The sequence below is a fragment of the Styela clava genome, chromosome 4 (genome assembly GCF_964204865.1).
Source record: "Styela clava chromosome 4, kaStyClav1.hap1.2, whole genome shotgun sequence".
Taxonomy (NCBI): domain Eukaryota; kingdom Metazoa; phylum Chordata; class Ascidiacea; order Stolidobranchia; family Styelidae; genus Styela; species Styela clava.
In genome coordinates, this window is record NC_135253.1 from 23860871 (window position 1) to 23883307 (window position 22437).

The 22437-nt window shown below is 36.0% G+C and overlaps 1 protein-coding gene across 1 annotated transcript; it reads right to left on the minus strand.

The window, feature by feature from the left end:
* Positions 1-16082: 16082 nt before the first annotated feature.
* LOC120325718 (apoptosis inhibitor 5-like) lies at positions 16083-21868 on the minus strand. Its single transcript, XM_039391834.2, has one exon. The coding sequence runs from the start codon at positions 21770-21772 to the stop codon at positions 20213-20215; it is 1560 nt and encodes a 519-aa protein (XP_039247768.2). The 5' UTR covers positions 21773-21868; the 3' UTR covers positions 16083-20212.
* Between the last annotated feature and the right edge of the window lie 569 nt (positions 21869-22437).

The following is a 22437-nucleotide window of genomic DNA, read 5'->3' on the forward strand; positions in this document are numbered from 1 at the left end:
AAGAAAAAATTGTAATACTGTTAGCAAAATCAATTAAAAAACTCTAGTGTTTTTTCTTCAAAATTTGACGTCAGGATACAAAAATGTGACGTTAAAATACATAACCTGTGGTGTCATAATAAAAAAAACGTTAGAATGAAAAGATGTAAATCAAAGAAAAATTGTAAAAACACTACTAGCAAATCATTTCATTTGCTAAAACAAAGCAGTAATTCAAAATTCAAGTAAAGTTCGAAGAAAAAAAAAGGTATAACGCTGTTAGCAAAATCAATTCATTTGACTGGAATATTATCTTATAGGCAAAAGGTAATTACAGTGTAACTTCGCAAAAATCTACGGCATAATACAAAACAAACGTCACAATACAAAAATTTTACGTTACAATATAAAAACTGTGGTGTCACGCCAGAGGAATAAAACTGTAAGAATACTGCGAACAAAATCATTTTATTTTAACTGAAGTTTTTTCTAAACGCAAATAGCTATTAACAAAAAATTTGCAAAGCCTACCTCATCATAAAGCAAAAATTTAAGCCATATCACAAAAATGTGATGTCACAACTCACAATACATAAACTTTGGTTGATTATTTTGCGTTTAAGTCATCGAAAATATCTTTGAAAATACTCAGTTCAGTTCAGTTTAAAAACATTATTTCATAAGCTAATATTTGAAATGTGTTCAGCACTGTGACGTTATATTACAAAAGTGTGATGTCATCACACATGAATATGATTTCATAATACAAACCCCACGTCATAGTAGCTGCTGAACACCCGAGGGAACGGGCAAACCATTGGTATGCTAGGGACATAACTTTTTAACCAGTACTGAATAAATAACGGCGATTAAACGTTATCTTTATTTTTAAGCTGATATCTCGTGCGGAACTTGTTCGACTGGAAATATGTATTAATTCGTTCAATTTTTATAAATATTGCTACATTAAATTCCATTGTGATTTATTGTCTGTGTATAAGCACTCTGACGTCATAATACCAAAATCTTGTCATAACTCAAAATACCACATTAAAAATTACTTTACAAAATGCAATGAATAGGAACAATGACGTAATAACTTCTCGGTACATTTGGGCGCAAAAATGATAATGCAACTGAGATAGGTTGAAATGTTCTGACAATAAAATTTCTTCTTGAAAATTTTATTACGAAAAGTTCTTCGAGTAGTCGAATGCTTGTAACCTCTCTCAAAATCAGTTGACCTCTGGCTCAAAAAATATTTTTTTAAATCGTAGTTTCAACATGTACGCTCAAGAATGATAAATTACAATTATCTTTCCTTTGTTATGTCGCCTTCTCGAGCATTTCCGCAAGTAAGTAATCTCCCTAAATCCCCACAGAGTTGATTATAGCGATTAATAAACTTTCATTCTGTTTTGTTGAATTACTCATTTTATGATTCATATTTCACTCAGTATAAGGCTCTGGACAACCAAACGTAATATGTCAATGTCCGTACACTAGTGTTCGTAAACATCTCCCGCGATAACGGATCGAACCTGGTCTAGAAGTTATTACATTACACAATGAATAAATGGACCTCCTGAGGTATGCGCACCAAGATGGCGCACAACCTGAACTCAGGCTGTGTAATAGGTTAGGGTTCAGGTTATGCGACATCTTGGTGCGCATTCTTCGGGAGTACCGAATAAATTAAGTCATTACACAGCTTTAGCCTCCAATTAGTCCCTCCAATTAGTCTCTGTGCAAGCCACTACCTTACGTCGGAACTGCCGAATTTTTCTAGTGCAACATTGCCTTCTTAGTTTCTTACTATGTGGGTGAAGTGATAAGCATGGGGTTTTGGGTAGTGCTCAATCTGCCATGAAAACATATTTAATATAATCGCTTTAAACACTTAATTGAGGTAGTATTGATGGAGGAAATTTTCCATGGCCGAACTTTTCAAGACAGGAAATTTATGGATGAAATTAACTTATAATCCACGTATCAGAGCAATGCGATTTCCTCTCGTCGATTAACCTTACAATATAACACATAAGTTATGCACGCCTACGCAGACAGTCATTATCTTCGTCTATTTGTTCATTTGATAATTTTAGATTGAAATGATTCGGGTTATAAGTCATAAGTCAAAGATCATAATTTTTCATACTTAACCTTCGATTGGAAGGGAATTCCGTTGACATGAGGCATCGCCTTATCATGTTCATTGAATGTAATGTTATTAATCAGTGGCTTCCAACCCGTTACGGCACGTGGCCCCCTTTTGGAAGGTTTCAGCACCCTTAGCCCCCCCTGTTTATCATTCCAGTAACATTTAAATTCCAAATCCCATTATGTTCAAACAATTCATGCCTAACAAAGTGAAAATATCTTGTGAAATAACCTTGAAAATAGAAAGAACTGAGAGTTTCTTGTCGAGTTAAAAGTAAAATTAGTTTTGCGCCTTACATTGTGGTGCCCCGTCAACAGCTCTGTGGCCAGCTTGGTGAGCCACAACCACTGGTTGGGAGCCGCTGTTGTTAATGGTGTCTCCTTGAGGAATTTGTTGTGAGCACGTTTGCGCGGTGGTTTGAGTATCCGTGGCAAGTTTCTTTATTCAGTCACTAAGTAAGCTATAAATCAGAGGTCGTCTAACGCAGATGTTCTCAAAAAATATTTGTAGTTACGGAGCCCATGAACAAGTTGACTATTACTTACGAAGCCACACAATAAATGTATAAAAATAAAAAACACAATGTCCTGATTAAACTAAAATTACTTCATTTGATGACTCGAATGTATGTGCTACTTTGTATGAAGAGAATATTCAGTATTTCCAAAAGTAAATGAACGAATTGGTCGCTTGGGTTTCTCTCACTGAGTCCTGCGACTCCGTTTGGAGCACTTTGAGAACCCATGGTCGAACGTAGGGGTGGGCAGGTTTTCAAACCAGGGGCCAAAAATTTTGCCCATCTGTACTGGCGGGTCGTGTGAGTGTGTCGTGAAATGTTACATTATATGAACAATATTTACAGTTACAAAGCAAAAGTGGGAAACAATATGCTTCGTGCCAAAACTCAATTACTTGCATCTCAACAAATTCCTTAAGCTATTTTTACCTAAAACATCAAAATTTGATTTTAGTTTGATTGTGGCAGCATCAGGCGGGCCAGATTGAATGACCCAAAGGGCCGGATTTGGCCTGTGGGCCGTACTTTGCCCATGTCTGGTCTAACGTCTAGAATAAAACGAAAAAACGGGTTCGCTCAAATGAACCTGACTACATCTTGTTTAAGTCAGGTTAATTTCAGACATTATGAATCTAATATGAGAAGCCATAAAAACACTTGAAACTTCGTAATTAAGACCGAGGGCTTCCTACTGATCACAGATAAAGTTTTTCCAGCTGTTCCGGGATTTAGCTTTTCCAATTATCGCCCACTTGTGGTGGGATGATGTCAATATCCAACGCAACTCCACCGTCATCAATCATAGTTTTGTATGAATTAGCAAATCCTTTACATAATCACGGTTAGTTAAAAGCATAATTCATTGTAGTGGATGAAATGTTGTAAGATTGGGTAATATGATAACAGTCTGATTTTTTCGAGTAATGTTTGATTTTTTTATTTCCATTCATGAATTGGCGCTTGGGTCAAGCTTGAGGCGCTTCTGAAGTATGATCACCAATTTGGAGGTAACTTATTTTGTTCGCCTATTTTACATCAATTTGTGTAAAGGGACTGAAACCTATGGGCATATTCACTTGGCTAACACTGACAGTCATAATAAAACTAAAACAAGGAAAATCGGAATAATTTTATGGGCTAACCCTAACCTGGGACGCATACTTCGGGAGTACCAAGCTTGAAGAATAAGCACCGCACAACTTTTTTAAACTTCCAATCTTCCAACCAACCAATTTCTTGTGTCCGAATATGATATTCCCATCAAATTTTTCTTATAAACTGGTGATAGTGATTCTATGACCCTTGCAAATTCCAAATTTACCTAAACTTTTTGCGCTGAGTCTCTGTTAAAATTCTTCTGGTTTCGTATAGAAAAGGTAATCGATATTGAGAATCATTAATTTTTGTGTCAGATTATTTTTTTTTGCATTGTTTTTGGTTAAACTGCCTCAGTGACCATGTTTGAATAATAACGAATATATATATATTTCCCTATTTCCACTTTATATTTCCTGATTTTTGTGAGGTTGAGATATTTGGACTAAGTTTGAAAGAGAGTTATTATCTCTTCCTCGTATATATATATAAACTATCTTGCGTTGTGATGAACACCTGCAATAATTTTGGGTTGTACGTAATTTTGTTCAGAAAACTAACTTCGGATCTTTTTGAAGTGTTCATACACTACGAATAAGGCCCTATACATGCCATATACTAACTATGATAGATATTTCCGGTTCGGCTTCACCTACCAATATAGATCAGTGTAGATTTAACAACGTTTATGCTTTATATGGGGTGTACTAGGGCAGGACTACTCAACTTGCGGACCGCGGTCCGAATCCGGGCCTTTCGAGTATTTGATTCGGACCGCACCTAATTCTTTATTTTGGATCATTAGCCCCACTTTTTAGGTTTACTTTTATGAAATGACTTTTATAGATTGAATATATATGAAAAGAACCATAACACCATAATAAACAATCTTGATTAGCTAATAATCATTAGCCGGCCGAGGAAGTGCGCGTTTAAGGATGCCGAAATATATTTTCTGGAAAGACCGGACCCAAATAATTTTGAAGTTCTGTATGCGGATCTTCGGTAAAAATAGTCGAGTAGCCCTACACTAAGGTATTGCGGACTGAACTGCAAGTATTTTCTCCTAGTTTACTTTCTACTTGGGATCCGTATGTGTCAGCAGACACAAGGATTCATGAACAGTTGCCTCAAGGATGCAGGAGATTATGGTATTTTTGTTTATGCTTTATGTAGCGATAAAACACTTAGCGTGATTCAGAGCCGGGATTACACATCTCAACCTCAACTAGTAATCAGCGTCAAATATTAGACTGATTAAACCGATTCTTGAGTGTTATGGATTGAACGATAATCCTTATAAAAGGATTTAGTGTCGAAAACAAACGACGAAAACCACGAATTGATTTAATACTTAGAGAGATAACTTAAGAGTGCTGTTCTCCGACTTCTTGATACATCAGTCCCTTGTCTGTTGTGAAACTCTTCATACTTTCTCTTAATACAAAACGTATCAAAAACACAATCTCAAAGCTGTTGTAATTTTTGAACGAACGCTCATGTTATGCTACGTTATGTTATGTCACTATGTTCAAAAACTCTATTTTCATTGGTCCATTTCAGTTTTAATGAATTATTAAATAATGACTTTTGTGTAGTTTGGATAGTTCATAATGTGTGCGTGTGTGTATCAGAATAATATTAAATAAGTGAAGAATATTAGTGATTTTACACGCGAATACGAAGTAAAATGTTCTCTCTTGAATATATAAAGATAATCCCCATGTTAGCGTTTTCCAGCCGATTTTCTCTACAAATAATAAATACCTCTTCACATATTGCGTCATATGTAAAAAACAAAATTTATTGTCTCAGTGGTTCTAAAACGGATGGGCGCGTCCCTCAAGAAGGGCGTGGACTATTTTTTAAGGGGGCTTGAAACTTATTAAAAATAAAGGTTAGATTCGATCTTGCCCGCCTTAACTTGGATATTCACATTCTTTATTCTAGATATTTCATCCATCCACGTATTTCCAACGCGTTATTTGAATAAAACATACTTTTGCCTTGCTGTCTGGTATTTGTAGCTTATTGTTAGCTTTATTTTTGAGGTTGGGTGCGAGACTTGACAAATTCTAAAAAATGGGCGCGGCCTAAAAAGTTTGAGAACCACTAGACTCTAGTTATTTGTGAATTAGTAGTCAAAATAGTAGCATCTGTCGCTTCTTTTTGTTCCACGTGTTGTTTTATTTTTTGTAAATGTGACAATAAAATTTGAAGGTGAATTTTACTTTTGAAATTTGCAAAACGCTAAATCACACGATAAAGGTTGATAACCTCCTCACTAAACTCTAAATTAGTTTTGATTTTAAGCGAGTAGTAACAACGTTGATCTGTACAAAACTGTCATTTTTCACGGCAGACAGAAAACTAAAGTGATCAATATGACTCTTATCACGGAAGGTCATGCAAAGGTTGTCCACGTGGCCTACTTGAGATGAATCACTTCCTTATCAGTTGAAAGTGTGAAAAGATATTTTTTGAAAACCTCATTTATTTTGAATTCTTTATCTGCCCCGTAAAATCGGAAATAAATTTACAAAAAAGGTTATTTTTTTGCAAAATCGTGCTTCAACGAGAGATGAATCGAGTTAAATTTTACGAGACATAAATTATGTGTTATCAGGGGTTTAGCTAAGGCTCATTTACCGCCAACAGGTCCCATTAATTTTAACATGTCAAAATGGCTTCGGTAAAATATATTTTTCGATTGTGCGGGATCTTGGTATCTTCAGTGTGCCTTCTGCTTGTTAGTCACAGTAAAAAATAAATTTAAACTTTACCGTCGAAATAGGAGCCACTAGTATGTAGAGTCCTATTTGGAAAAGATTAGCATTTTTCCGCTTCGGTATCGGGATCAACTTCGATATCATCATGTATGAAAGCGGTTTAGGCGCCAGATCAACAATATCATAGAAAGCCAGAATGAGTAAAACGCTGGTTATCAAGGCAAGAAAATTTCAATGCTAAGGGCCCAGAGTCACTCGACTAAATGTTCGAGGAAAGCTCATATAAATTCGCGTCTATCCGCTCCTCCCTATTATGTCTTGGGCCTTGAAGCGAATCACAAAACTTCTGAATTAGGTCCAAGCATTGGGCTGCCCAAGCACTGCGCCGCTTAATAAAAGATCTTCCGGTCAGGTCATTTGATTATATTGATCCTAGTATAAAATTGAATTTAGGGGGTCCACAAAGTCTTAAAAAAAATTTAAAGTTGAATTTACTTGAAAATACTTGAACAATTACCGATTAAAAAACGACAAACCTATTTGAGATGTATTGAGAACTGACTTCATAACAAAATCAAAATTGTAAAGGGACTTTATGGACACCCATATTTGAAATTTCATTTCATTTTGGAATTCATTCAAATTAGATTTTTTGGCGCTCTTGACTGTTTTTTTTTTTGTTCTTATTCTGACTGGCACATCCACACGGGCACACACTTTTTTTTCAAAACATGCATGGAATATTGTAATTATCTCTAAAAAGATTCTTCAAGGCTTCGCTATGATGCACTGTATAAGGCAACAATTATTTTGGAACGGCCTGAATCGTTGCGTTGCGGCACCCTTTTTTTTATGCGGATCAGTGCCCAGACTTTGCCGACAGAAGTTTTGAGGTTCATTTTCTTTTGAAAACAGATTACCTATACCACGTATTGTGGTGAACTTCCTTTTATCACTTCCGCTGTATGATGGATGGTATTGCTTATTAGAAAGCGAACAATCGCAGTTTCATTGAGCTTTACGCCTTCAACGGGGCGATAATAGATACAGTTCGCGGATAACAGGCTACATGCAGAAGTTCTTTTGATGTACCTAGCTCTATGCTACGTATTATATTATGGTGGCTGCAAATTTTTTCTTCAAATGACAAAGTTTTTTTGTCAAAAAGCAAAGTCACATCGTCGAATAAATCTTCTTCCAGTCGACTCGTATCCCCAAGTTGCATACCCAAATAATTAAACCATGTGTGGGTTGAAGAGCGTAGACATACTTAACCTGCGATGACAACTTAGTTGATGTCTAACGCCCAAACCCTAACATGGGTAAACTACGACCCGCTGGCCAAATCCGACCCGTTGCATAATTTTATCTGGCCCGCTTGTTGTTACCTCAACCAAACTAAAACCAAATTTTGATGTTTTAGCTGAAAATAAAATAGCTCAAGGAAGTTAGTTTTGGCAGAGGCTTATTGTTTTCCACTTTTGATTCTGTAACACTATAAATATTGTTCATAAATTTTATCTTTTTTGCTAAACTTACATGGCCCGCAGATCTGGCTGGGCAAAACTTTTGGCCTCTGATCCAAAAACCTTGCCCACCCCTGATCTAACCACTAGGTTTAACAAAACAAATCGTAAAGAAATTCATTAAACCTCGATCCATCAGTGACAAGATATTCTCCCAGACGGCCTTATGATGAATCTACACTCGCTTAAAGGTCAAATGTCTCATTAGAACACCCCTAGGGTAAACTTTACACCCCCAATATATATAATTAATCAAATAAAGTGTTATTTTTCCCATAATTTCTCGCCATCGGAGACAGATAATCCTTAATCGACCGCGGGGTAAGGTTAAGTTATCAATTAGATAAAAAATTAACGCGCGAATATGCATTAGGTAATCTACGAATCTGTGAATTTATGGGGCTTACGTGATCACTGTAAATAGAAAAAAGAGTGAATAGCTGCAAACGCAATCGTCGTCAAAGTTTCTTCCATTATTAAGTCAGAATCCGGAGTCAAAACCTTTTCCAAGCTCAGAATGGAAGTAAATGATTCGGGATTAACAAGGGTATTCTAGCTTGTTCGTAACCCGACACCTACACTAAGGTTAAAGAGTTAGTTTATACAAATACAACAAATTCATTAACAGGTTTACAGTATAATAGCCCCAATATTTATTACGAGATCGGTTTAAATGAGAATTTTAAATATTTGTAAAATTCACTATATGAATCTTGCCAGCGACAATATGCAATATATATACTATAGCCGATTTAGGTTCATTCGTAACCTGATACCAAAATAAGGTTAAAGAGTTAGTTTATATAAATACAACGAATTGATTAACAAGTTTACAGAATACTAGTCATAATATTAATTATGAGATCGGTTTCATTGAGAATTTTCAAATATTTGAAAAATTCACTGAATGCATCCTGTCAGCGACAATATGCAATATATATACTGATTTTGCCATTCACGTGCATATGTGACTTGTAGGGCTGGGAATGGTTAACCGGTTAATCGGTTAGCCGATTTTAGATGGTTAACGGTTACGATTTTTTTAACCGTTAACTGACATCTCAGATACAATCATCTTTATAATGTACAATTTATTCAGAAATGATGAGGCCATTTCAAATTTATCTCCTGCGGCGTTTGATTCAAAAGAATATCACTAACTGTATCGATAAGGACCCAATAAATGTGAGAAAAAATAATAATTGAAGTATCAAGATTGCTGATTATGAAAATAGACAATGATAAATTCAGAATCAGTTTTAGGTCGAAATATATTGTTCACGATTTTATTGCAAAATCGTATATTTAATGTCATTCGACACATGTGCAGTTGGTGCTGTTTTTCTTTAAGATATCTCAAAGTAGAATCTGCACATCGAGCACTGAAAATTTGTCACGTAAATGACATTTAATAACGGAATCGGGTTTTACTGAAATACTTCCGAACCACTCTTGCATCAGGGCGACCATGAAACTACCTCGATTCGTGAATACGGTAATTATGAGCGATACCGGAATAAGATCACGCGAAAATACTTTGAAACCGTTGTGACGTAACAAGCTTAAATTACAAATCATTGCGTTAAACGTCACGCTCCGGTTAACTGGTTAATTTTACCCGATTAACGGTAAAAGTGTTTTCTCTGAAATTCCCAGCTCTAGTAACTCGACAGGTCAACGAGTTAGTTTATATAAATACAACAAAAGCATCAACAAGTTTACAGTATAATAATTACAGGATCGGTTTCATCAAGAATTTTGAATATTTGAAAAATTCATTGAATGAGTCAAACTAGTCTAAAAGCGTCTACACCTATACCGTTTACAACCTTTATTCTCTTGTGGCCCATTTTCAGCTTCAGGAAAGTCTAGCCCACAAAACCTTTAATAAAACCTTCAAGCATTATGAAATTTTTTGTTATCAATATAAACAATACAGAAAGGTGTTAATGATCAAACCAATCTTTGTGTCTATTTATCAACTTCCAAACCTTGATTCAATTCCAGTCATATTTTTTCTTGTGAACTATTGTGCACCGTTTGATTCACAGGGTTGTAAGAGGTCACAAGAAAATTATTCGAAAGGGCTGGAATCTTCCAATCGGCCCCTGATAACGATATGTAAGTAGCTTTCTATGTAAGGAGTTACAGTTATTTGAAAGGATATCGGTGTGATAAATATGCATTATATGGTGATATTTAGCCATTTTCAAGTTTGTTCGTAGGCGTAACCCGACACCCAAACTAAGATTAAAGACTTAGTTTATACAAATACAACAAATTCATTTAACAAGTTTACAGAATACTAGTCCTAATATTAATTTATTTTAAGATCGGTTTCATTGAGAATGTCGAAAATTAACTGGGGGAATTCTGCCAGGAACAATTTGCAATATATAGCCGATTTAGTCATTCAAGTTCATATGTAACTAGACACCAAAACTAAGATTGAAGTGTTAGTTTATACAAATATATAAAACAAATTCATTAACAAGTCTGAGTTCTAATAATAATTAGAAGATCTGTTTCAATGAGATTCAACTCATTAACGAGAATATCGGTCGGAGACCGAAGACTTATCGATCGAAAGTTAGGGGATCCCCAAAACAGCGCTCCTACGCCATAGTGACATCGTGTGTCCCATCACTAATTTATTAAAAACTCGCTAATTATACGACATAATCCATCCAAAATCAATAGGCTTCTGGTCCGAGCTATGGTAAATGCACATGCAAATTTTGCAGCAGATTCAACCTAGCTTTCGTGAGCTATCGCGTGCATCTAACAGACATACAGACAGACAAATACCTATCAACATACTTACCAATCTTACGATCAATAAGTAACAAGTTTACAGTATAGCGATTCTAATAATAATTACGAAAATTCAAAATATTCGGAAAAATTCATTAATGAATTCAGCTAGTCCAGAAGCGTCTACACCCACCGTTAACAACCTTCATTCTCTTGTGGTTCATTTTCAGTTTTGAAAGAATCTTAGGCCCACAAACCTCCAATTCAGAGTAAAACAAAAAAGGTTTTTTTATTAACATAAAAAATGTAGTGAAATTGTTTATTTATCAGCTTGTCGAGTGGAACCTCCAAACCTCAAACATATATTTTTCTTGGGACCTAATGTAGGCCCAATGGAAACCCATTTCAAATATCTCTTTCCGTCATAATAAACATGCAACCTATGGCTGGAATAAGTCATTCAAGTTCATATGTAACTCGACACTAAACTAAGGTTAAAGAGTTAGTTTACACAAATACAACAAATTCATTAACAAGGCTGAGTTCTAATAATAATTAGATGATCTGTTTCAATGAGATTTTCAAAAATTTGAAAAATTCATTGAATGAGTCAAATTATTCCAGACGCGTCTATCCCTGCTGTTCACATTCTTTATCCTCTTGTGGCCCATTTTCAGCTTAAAAAGAAATTCTAGGTCTACAAAATAAAAATTCCTAGTATCATTAAAAATCCTTTTTCTTGAATAAGAACAGTGAAAGTGTTAAGGGCCGAACTAATACGTGAGTCTATTCACTGTGTTGTTAAAGTTTAACTTCCAAACGTTGGTTCAATTTCAGTCATACATTTCTCTGGGACTTACTGGGAATCGCTAATTGGCTTTCCAGGTCTGGAAGAGCTGCGTTAAGCCATTCAAGTTCATATGTAACCCGATACTTAACTAGGTTAAAGAGTTAGTTTATACAAATAAAACTAATTCGGTAACGTTACCCAAGAATACGTTTCTAATAATTAATTACGATATCGGTTTCATTGAAAATTTCAAATATTCGAAAAATTAACTGAATGAGTCAAACTAGTCCAGAAGCGTCTATCCCTGCTATTCACATTATTATTTTTTGGCTCATTTTGAGCGCCAAAAGAAATTTTGCCCACTAAATTTATATCACAAGTATATATCACAATTTTTTTTTCAATTTTATTGATATGAACAATACAGTATAGGTGTTAATGATCAAGCTAATCTTTTTGTTTATTTATTATGTTTTCTAAACTCTGGTTCAACCTCCGGCGTACATTGATTGTCTTCCCACAGTTGGAAGAGGTAGTATTTGGAAAGACTGGAATTTTTTCGGTATATTAAATGTTCAATATATGGGTGGAATAAGTCAGTCACGTTCGTTTGTAACTCGACTTAGTGTATACGAACACAACAAATTTGTTAACAAGTTTACAGAATCAGGGTTCTTATAATACCATAATTAAACCGTAAATTTCAAAATTAACTGTGTGAATTCTGCCAGGAACAATTTGCAATATATAGCCGATTTAGCCATTTAACTCGATTTAACTCGACACCTACACTAAGGTTAAAGAGTTTGTTTATACAAATACAACAAATTCATTAACAAGACCCAAGAATAGGTTTTCTAATACAGTAATTTTATTCACAAAATTTGTTCCATATAGAATTCCAAATATTTGAAAATCACTTCGAAAGCGGTACCCCTGCTGCTTACATCCTTTATTCTCTTGTGGCCCATTTTCTGCATAAAAAGAAATCTTCCAAACCGTGGTTCAATTTCAGCCGTACACTTTTCTTAGGACCTACAGGACAATGCTGACTGCCATCCCAGGGTTGTGAGCGCTAATATCATTAGGAAGGACGGAAATCTTTTCGGGATGGTAAATACGCAATATATAGCGCGATTTATTCAGTAAAGTTTGTTCGTAACCAGACACCTTTGCTAAGGTTAAAGTGTTTGTTTATACAAATTCATTAAGAAGTTTACGAATAATAATCATAAGATCGGTTTCATGGTAAATTTCAAATATTCAATCGATTGACTGATTGTCCTCGCAGGACTCTAACTTTTCTGCATATTTTTTTTGAAACAGAGGTTATTTATACAGTCTGGTGACCCATGGGTTGAGGAACACTGAAATACAGTATTCAAGTTTGCTTGTGACTCGACACCCATATTAATGTGTTGGTGTATAAACAAAAAATCATCAAAAGGTTCCAGTTTCAGAGTTCTAAATTAATCATAAGATCGCGTTTAGCAAGAATCACAGTGGATTTTAAATACAAACAGATATTCATTTGAAGCCAGAATTAATTCAATTCAAGTTCTACAGCAAAATGCTCTTGCGGCGATTTTCCACGTGGTAAATATTCCTACGCAGCGAAATTCTCTGCGGCGAGAGTTCCTACGGCAAAATTTTCTCCGGAAAATTTTCCGGACACGTTTTGTAATATCGTGATAATGGGCGCCTTTTTTAGTTCGTCGTGGTTTCTGGAATGAGGAACCCGTTGTTAGTGAATTCGATAACAGAAAAGCTGCTTTTAAAGTTTTGAATTCCAACACTATAGTTATAATTATACATCTATGTTAGTAGAATTCTGGGGGTTTACGCCGGGTGTGTGCAACCTCTAATAGAGGAGGGCCAGAAACAGATATCTGGTTGGAACTGCGGGTCGCACTTTCATTTAACATAACTTCTTAGTTATTATTTTGAATATTGATCATCTGATAGACTTTGGTCGCTTAGCACAAGTTAGTTGTAGGGTATTGTAACGTCATAAACATAGATAACAAATTGGACTCAGGTATAGGCTTTGCAACGCAAAAAGATTGGAATCACCACCACGTACCAGATTAAACTAAAAACTTGTTCCGCGAGCCGCACGCCATACAAAATTGGCACTCATCCGCGGACCGCATAATTGCTCATTATGGGCCGCATTTGGCCCGCGGACCGCAGGTTGCACACTCCTCGTTCACGCGAACCCTTTCTTATTTTAGACGTTCAATGACTGAAGCATTTTTGGTAGCGTCTACCGCAACTGACGGATCGAGTTATATCTGGCGCTTCGAAAGTTATGTATGAGATTTATGTGAAACGCGCCATGTTAATGAAGCTTACGAAGTGACATTAATATATTTTCTGAAATGAGAGAACCTGTTGTTAGTGAGTTTAATACAAAAAAGACCCCGTTTTACAAATTCAAATCTCACAGCTGCATGTTACCCCAAAATGACAAACCCATGGTAACTCTTAAATCTGTATCTCACGTTACCCCCAAATGATGAACCAATGACTCCTTTAGTTGTATCTATATATATATCCAAAAATGCCGCGTGATACTTAGGTGAAAGGTTTCTAACCGCCCCCGTATTTCGCAATATTTTGTCAATATTGCCGATTACATACATAATATGTGTAGGAGCAGCTCCTTTATTGCCAACACATACGACGCACGACAATATTTTGGCCAATAATACAACTCTCAGAGTACAATATGTACGGTATTATTAAAAAATTGCAATTGTTTAATAAGCAGTAAAGCTCAACGGTTGGCGAGTTTGAGGCTGAGTCTACCCTAACACACCCACCACCCTTTTTCATATTTTTTTGACATATATACATATTGTGTACCATCAGGAGTAGGGGTTTTATTGACAAAATATACGGCGCACGATAATATTTTTGCATAAATAAAATTTCTACAACAGTTTGCTTGCACCGACAATATGGTGGGGACATTATGGAACGTGTACCAGGTTGGGGTTAGGCCATAATTTCATTCCGATTTTCCCTATTTTAGTTCTATTACGAGTTCGGGGGGACCTCCAGAAGTATACGCGCCAAGATGGCGCACAGCCTGGAGCCCCGTTTGGGGACTGTCTGTGTTAGCCAAGTGAATATACCCCCCGCCCTACACATGCTTGCCCACCGAACCTTCGTGGGTTTGCGTGTTCAGATTCATTGCAAGATAATGATGTGAAAAAGGATTGATGAATTCATCGAGATTTTTCCTGATAATTTGGTGATGAACGAACAAAAAGTTTTGGAACCGCTGCTGTAATTTATATCAAACAGGGCCTTGTTAACCTCAAAGCCTAGCCTTTGTCTTTCCGTTTGTCGAATGTTGATTGTTTTTTTCAAATTGTAATTTATTTGCATTTGAAAAATACAACACCATCATAACACATCGGCTCGCTTTTTAAGCCCTTCTCTCATCATGGTTCAATGGCGACATATAGCGGCCAGTAATCGCAATATTAAACTTTCTAAGGACTGTGGATTAGTTAGGAGAGGATTTACATATTTATCCAGAGGGGAAAAAAACATAAAACGTCTCAATCATATGGCGAACCACGGCCTCTTGTTCGGTTTCTACTCCATGTCGAGTATGGGATCATGTTCAAATTTATAATATTTCTTGGAAACGGAAATGAGGCGACAATTGCCGTACGATGCATTCCGCTTTACCTAAGTAGCCCATAATGTGCGCAACGCAAGCATTGCTTGTATTTTTGAATGGTAATTTGAATTTGGTAACCACAGCATTATGCGATGAAGTCACCTTCTTCACTCTCTCCCTAAATAATTTGGAACTGCTCGATGTCTCACAGGGCACCGACCTTATTTTCGTAATAATATCCAATAAGCAAACTAGCAATAAGACACGCCAAAAGGGGCTCCCGGAGTATGCGAACCAAGATGGCGGAAATCGGAATGTAATATGTGTACTAGGTTAGGCCATAATTTTAGGTATAAATACTACGGGAGGCTCTTGGCTAGTCTTCGAACTGATAATAGGACTAAAATAAGGAAAATTGGAAAAAACATTATCGCCCAACCCTAACCTGTTACCCATGTTAAGTTCCGATGTCCGCCATCTTGGTTCGCATTATGCGATGAAGTCACCTTCTTCACTCTCTCCCTAAATAATTTGGAACTGCTCGATGTCTCACAGGGCACCGACCTTATTTTCGTAATAATATCCAATAAGCAAACTAGCAATAAGACACGCCAAAAGGGGCTCCCGAAGTATGCGAACCAAGATGGCGGAAATCGGAATGTAATATGTGTACTAGGTTAGGCCATAATTTTAGGTATAAATACTACGGGAGGCTCTTGGCTAGTCTTCGAACTGATAATAGGACTAAAATAAGGAAAATTGGAAAAAAATTATCGCCCAACCCTAACCTATTACCCATGTTAAGTTCCGATGTCCGCCATCTTGGTTCGCATACTTCGGGAGCACCCGCCAAAATACTCTCAAAATAAGAATGCGATAGTGAAGTATGACAAATTTTTCTGGGTTACAGGCCAGCATTCTATTCCTCCATTCCATTTATGTGTATTCACCAGTTACTGGCAATACTGACGGATTTGTACAAATTTATTCCAATTTAAAAAATAATCCACAGCTTTACCAAAAGTCAAGGCAAGATACAGTGTTGCTAGGTTCAAATTATAAATGAATTAATCAGCTGTGAGAATCACTGTCAGTTTGAGGCATCACTCAGAAGAAAACAATTGTCAACATTACTAAGACAAAAAATGGAGTCACACTTTATCTGCTACACAGGGTGCGAAAAAACATGTATTTCACATAGTTTCGAGCTCCAATAGACATAATTATAGAATTATGTTGCCACATTTGTCGCAAAATATTTGGACAAAAAATGGAGTCAGAATCATCTACTCCTACTACACATAGCACATGAAGCATTAAAGTCGATGACATATTTTTCAGTATAAAATTATGATGCTATCTTATCAAGAACAATTGGACAAAATATGGGGTCACACTTTTCACAGCTACATGTTAGCTAAGGCATTAAATTCAAGTATTAAACTATAATGCTGTGCTTGTTTACACTGATTGGACTAACAATTGAGTCACACTTTTATTACTAAACAGGGTACACAAAACACCGAGTTGCTACATACACTATTTTGAAGAAAAATTAGGCGCCCTAGCAAATAGACAAGAAAACGGCATTCCAAATATACTAATTAAACTTTATGCTATTTAATTCAAAAAAGATTCCCTTTGGTGCTGTTTATAAAACGTAATATATGCAGCACTGAAAGAAAGTATAATTTGCAACAGCTAAATTTCCAATTTCCCTTTTTTATGTTCTCAAACTATCCTGTTGAGTATAAAATACAATTCTACTGAGTGGAGAAAAATAATTATTAAACACGAAAGCAGTACATTCCATAAATGTAGCTTTATTCAAGCGATGGCTCAAAATGACTGACAATCACTGGATATTGGATAAATATTGCTTTGTATTAAATCATAATAACATTTTCAGCGAAGACTTGTCACATTATTTATTATAAAACTAGTCAGGAATAAACATCATAAGTGAAAAAACTGAAAGAATTAACTATGCACAATATGTATCTTGAATGTGCAAGCCCCAAAATCTGCAATCAAGTCAAATTACGAATATTAAAGATAGTTACAATTTCAAAAAAAAACAACCATCATCTTTCGAATCAAACTTTGACCAATTTCACATATAAAACAGTTTTCATTATCTAATTTATTAGAGCAAACTACATGATACCATTTCACACAGATGGTCACTCAGAAATGAGGAAATTGACTGAAGCTAGAAAATCATTTCACAAAAAAATCGCTTAGTCACAGACACACAATACAAAAGCCGAATATTTTGACCTGAAGTGAAGCATATAACTAGTGTAGATAGTTTTATAATGAAAATACATCACTGAAAGAGCCCAAATATGTAACAAAATTTGAGTAAAAATTCCACAATTCTACACATGAAACGATATTTCAATTTTGATACACTAACAAAATCACATCTAATAGACACAATTCTTCAAAGATGGCCATAAGTCTGCAATATGGAGTCTAAACTTTGAGATTATATATTTGACATTTGGTATGCAGCATTAAACTAGTATGAATAGTTTATGATTCAGATTGCTGCAGTGCTGAAAATACTGTCGAATAAAAATTCCCCGATTTTAAGCATGAAGCAGTATATCAATTCAATTTTAAGTATTCCTTATGAAACTTCAGAACTGACATTCTTATACAAAACACAAAAAGCTAGTTATCCAAATGTCAATTTCTAATTTTTACATGGATACACTTTTAAATAACCCACATGAATCCCGATACATAAGAATTATCATTTAATAAATAAAAAATCACTTTCAATTTTCATAAAAATTACACAAAATCCAAGTTAAATTGGAAAAAAAAACTGGCATGTATGAATTATTTTACTAAATTGTTGTGAAAGATCACTTTTCTTTGCAACTAATTTTCAGTTCTCGAAGATGGTCTAATTAAATACTGTCCAAATATTTCAGTATAGCTCTCTTGTTTATCTTAACAAAAGCAATCGCCATACTCAAGTTATTTAATAAACTGCCATGTCAAGAAATAATCCGCGAGAGGCATTATTAGAGCAAGAAATGTTTTGTGAAACAGTTAACAAAAATTACAGCACGAACTGCACAAGATAAAAATTGTTCTTTATAAAATTGTCTGCCTTCAAATGTTGATAATCATCATCAAAATCATCCAGAAAACGCCAGCAAATCAGCTTGAACATGGTGACAAAATGACGAAAACGAGAAAATCATTCTCTTTATTTTTCGAGATGTGTTTTACTCTGTACTCAGATGTATAAGTAGCATGTTGGGAAGACCAGTTTTCTTGACATCAGGATCTGTATTATGAAAACTTAGTGGGTAATTAGCTCAAAGCAAGAAGTCGGCAAAAGACTTAAAATATGAATTTTCATTTTTTTTCATGCGCGCGTACAATGCCAAGATACAACCGGCTTATTTAGGTAGCTAGGAAAGATCAGAGGGTTAGGGTTGAAATCATAGACAGGGACACAGAATATAACCACACACACACACAAGTCCCAAACAAAATAAAGTCGGGCAGACAAACAGCAGATTTTTTTGACAGACATCAGAATCTAAATTGAAAAACTTTTGGTAAAATAGGAAGCTCAAGTAAAAATTATAATTTAAATTTTTTGTCTTTTTTTTCGATGCTGAAATTCCATACATTTGGATTTACTATGGGTATTCATAACATACAAGCAGTTTATTTGAGTAGCTAGGGTGTTCAGTGGCAGAGGCGCCAGGAATTTTCGAAAAGTTCTGAAATTTGTAATCGCCAAGTTGGATTGTAACAGCAGTCCGGTCCGTCTGAGGCGAAAAAACATGGGATTTCAAGTCTTGAGGTTCTAAAAGACAAAAATCCAGGATATTCCACACACACACAAGTCCACACACATTCAGTCAGACAAACTGAAATTTTTTTTTTGGCCTGGCATCCGCTGCCAAATTTCTGAAATATCTTCAGAGTACAATGGCACACTGGGGTTGAACTGGCACAAGCCGAAGAGCCGGCATACTTGTGTCCTTGTTCAACAATTGGCTATTAAATTTTGAATAACAAAATACAGTCACAATGCATTCAGTCAAAAAAATTTCAGCAAAACATCCACATAAAATAAGAAATATGAGGCACATAAAACAGTGTTTTCTAATTCATTAATTTATGAAATTACTATTAAAAAGGAGAAGTTCAATTCATTCAAACCAGTTGTCAAGGACATTCAGACAAGTATGCAAAATACCCCCCCAAGACTGTATAAGCTATATTTCAAATTTACGCTGCTATGGAATTTTATCTAAAAATTAAGCGACTCAAGAAGATTTTCAGGCGACCCAGCTTTGAGTCGCGACCCATATGTTTGAGAACACTGCCATAGATCAACATATAAAACTCACTAGAAAAACAGACTGAAATATGCCACAGAACGGTTCCTAATCTTAATATCTAGTTAGAACTAGTCAGTACAACATTGGCAGGAATTATATAAAGATATCGCATATGAGAACTGTATATCGTCAGCAATAATCAGCATATCATTTTGCAAATCGAACCCAAACTCGCACTTTTCATATGGGATAGCAAACTTCATGGTTAAATTTTACGGGAATTCACTCAAAATCAATAAATGAAACCACACGCAATTTCTCAGTCAGATTTTATCGTGTGCACTCACTCATAAGTGAATATAACGCATCTGCCAGCAAAGATCACTCAAATAACAAAGCTACTGATTCTATAGAGAAGTATGATAGTACATTATGCGCATTCACTCATTAGATTGTGTTACCTATTAGCCTATTAAATTTTTAACTGTTTTTCTTATGAAATAAAAACTCAAATTTTTCCGATTATGACAATGCGACAAGATCAGCATAACTAATAAAACTTTGGAAAATAGCAATATCTATCACCAAAAATCGAGCTTGTGAAATAGCGCTACCGCTTTCTAGAAATGCAAAACAGTTTAAAAAAAACGTGTCATTTATCACCAAAATTCAAGCTTTTCTGCTGGCGCTTTCAAGTCGAGCATTTCAACGGTATCTTCTTCCACTGCCTCCCCCACGTCTTCTGAAACCCCCTCCATCTCTGCCCCTTCCCCCATCCATTCCAGAGCTGTATTTCCCACCAGGAGTGCGATAAAGCTGTCGTTCCCCTTTTCCGGTACGTTTCTGGTCCCCGTTTGTAGCAGAAGGGGTGCTGGCAGGTCGTTTTTGAGCTTGTTTTGGGTCGGCTTCTGTTGTTGCAGGTTTCCAAGATAAATTGATCGAGGATTTGTAAGATGGGGGATTGTGGAACAGATCTTTTACCAGAGTGTTGATATTGTTGCAAGTTTTAAGAGCAACAACTTTTAGCTTGCTTTGCGGTTCTGATTTCAGTTGTTCGCGTGTTTTTCCTTGAAGAGCCATACGTAACTGCTTGATGTAGAGTGCCAATCCTCTTGCAAAATATTGCAAACGCTTGCGGAAATCTTTGAGTCGTTCCTCTACCTCTTCGTTTGTGAGAAAATCTGGATTTTTTGAAGTTAACTGGTAAAAGGCGTACAGAAGACACTCAACATATGAGAAATTAAGGGTAGGGTCCCCAGGTGTTGTTGAATTTTCATCATCTCCCTCTGGTGGCAACGGCATGTATTCAATGAGAACTTTGTACAGCGGTTCAATAGAACTGATAACCTTTGACCCATCGCCGATAAACGGTGACATTTCGGCTAAAAACTTGATAATTTCCAAACGCCGATCTTCTTTCTTCTCCTCTTCGACCTGAATATCTTTCAACTTCGGAACGATGTTTTCGCAAACATATTTAACAAATAACGACGAATGAACGTTCTTTGAATATAACGGTTGAGCAATTTTCATACACTGAATGATTTTGCTGACGGAATCTTCATCTGAAGCACTGAATTCATCATCTGTAATTTTTTCGATAATAATGGTCAGAATTTGTTGACGACCTTGGAACGTTTGAAGGTGACTCAATGATGAAATGACTTTGATAAGTTGTTGAAATTCGTCACCAGTGACGTCCTCCATTATCTTTTTCGTTTCGGTCAACACATATTCCTCAACGTCTTTCGTCATGACAGATTCGGAGAATGTTTTCAGCTTGTTGCATAAAAACCCGATAGCACGTTCCCGGATAACATCCTCACCTTGCTGAATTTGAGAGAAAAGACCTTTCAATGTATCCCTTGCGTCGAGTTCGAACAGAGCAACAAGCGCAATATTAACAGAGCTCAATTCACTGTTATCATCTGTCTGGGTCAGTTGCACAAGGACGTCAGCCAGCCGCTGGATTTGAAGAGGATCATACTTGCATATGTTGGGTATTTCTTTAATAGCAGCTCGCCTGATTGAAGAGTCGTCATCTTCACATAAATCCATGATAGCATTGAGGGAATCTTCCGATTTGTCTTTAAAATATCGGAAAAATCTTGAAATAAACTGCGCTGATAATCTTTTCGCAGATTGGTTTCCCTGTACGCCTTTTAAAATTGTCTCATAGCAATCTACATGCTCGGAAGCTTTGTCTTTTGCATCTGCTAACACGCCAAAACTCTTGTATAACATTTCCACCGTAACCGTCGTCATTTTGAAGAATTCGTGAGAAAGCCACGCTAACTCGGGAAAACAAACAGAAAAGCGCCAAACGCGTGCCGACGTTTTGCCGACAAGTTCTAAGGTTGCCAGATATTGGTCAGCCGGATACGCAAATCATTATCGATTATTTTCACGATACATAGTTTGGTGGCTTTATATTTGATTATCCTAATGAATTTATATAACAATATCGTATATATCTAATTTACCTATGTTTAATATGCAACTTTTTTTTAATTTTTTTTTTTTTAGTGTTTTTAAATTTATATATTGACATGGAAAAAAGTTCAAACTGGCAATAGGTGCCTGTACCAATTTACCACGACTTTGACGTTCTGGACCTTTCCCCGACCATCGACTTCCTTGTTTACTTCGTGACATTGGCCAATTAGCAAGATGCAAAAAGTGAGGTGGCAATCCTCCCTTTTCGCATCAGCTCAGACTCTTTTCTCACTCAAACAGATTTTCAGGCGTGGTCGTAAACGTTACGTCGTTTTCAAACTCTATTCGTCAGAGAATTCAGTGATCACTCTGTCTTTCCAATGACATTAAACAACATGATGCGCAACTCCGGCATTTTTGTCCGAAGATCGTATTCGATAGCACGCTCCAATGCACATACTTGACGAGACGAAAACGAGCGGATGTGTGCTGCT

Bases quoted from the DNA above. Each gene is read 5' to 3' on its own strand.
- LOC120325718 (XM_039391834.2), bottom strand. From the start codon at position 21,772: ATGACGACGGTTACGGTGGAAATGTTATACAAGAGTTTTGGCGTGTTA.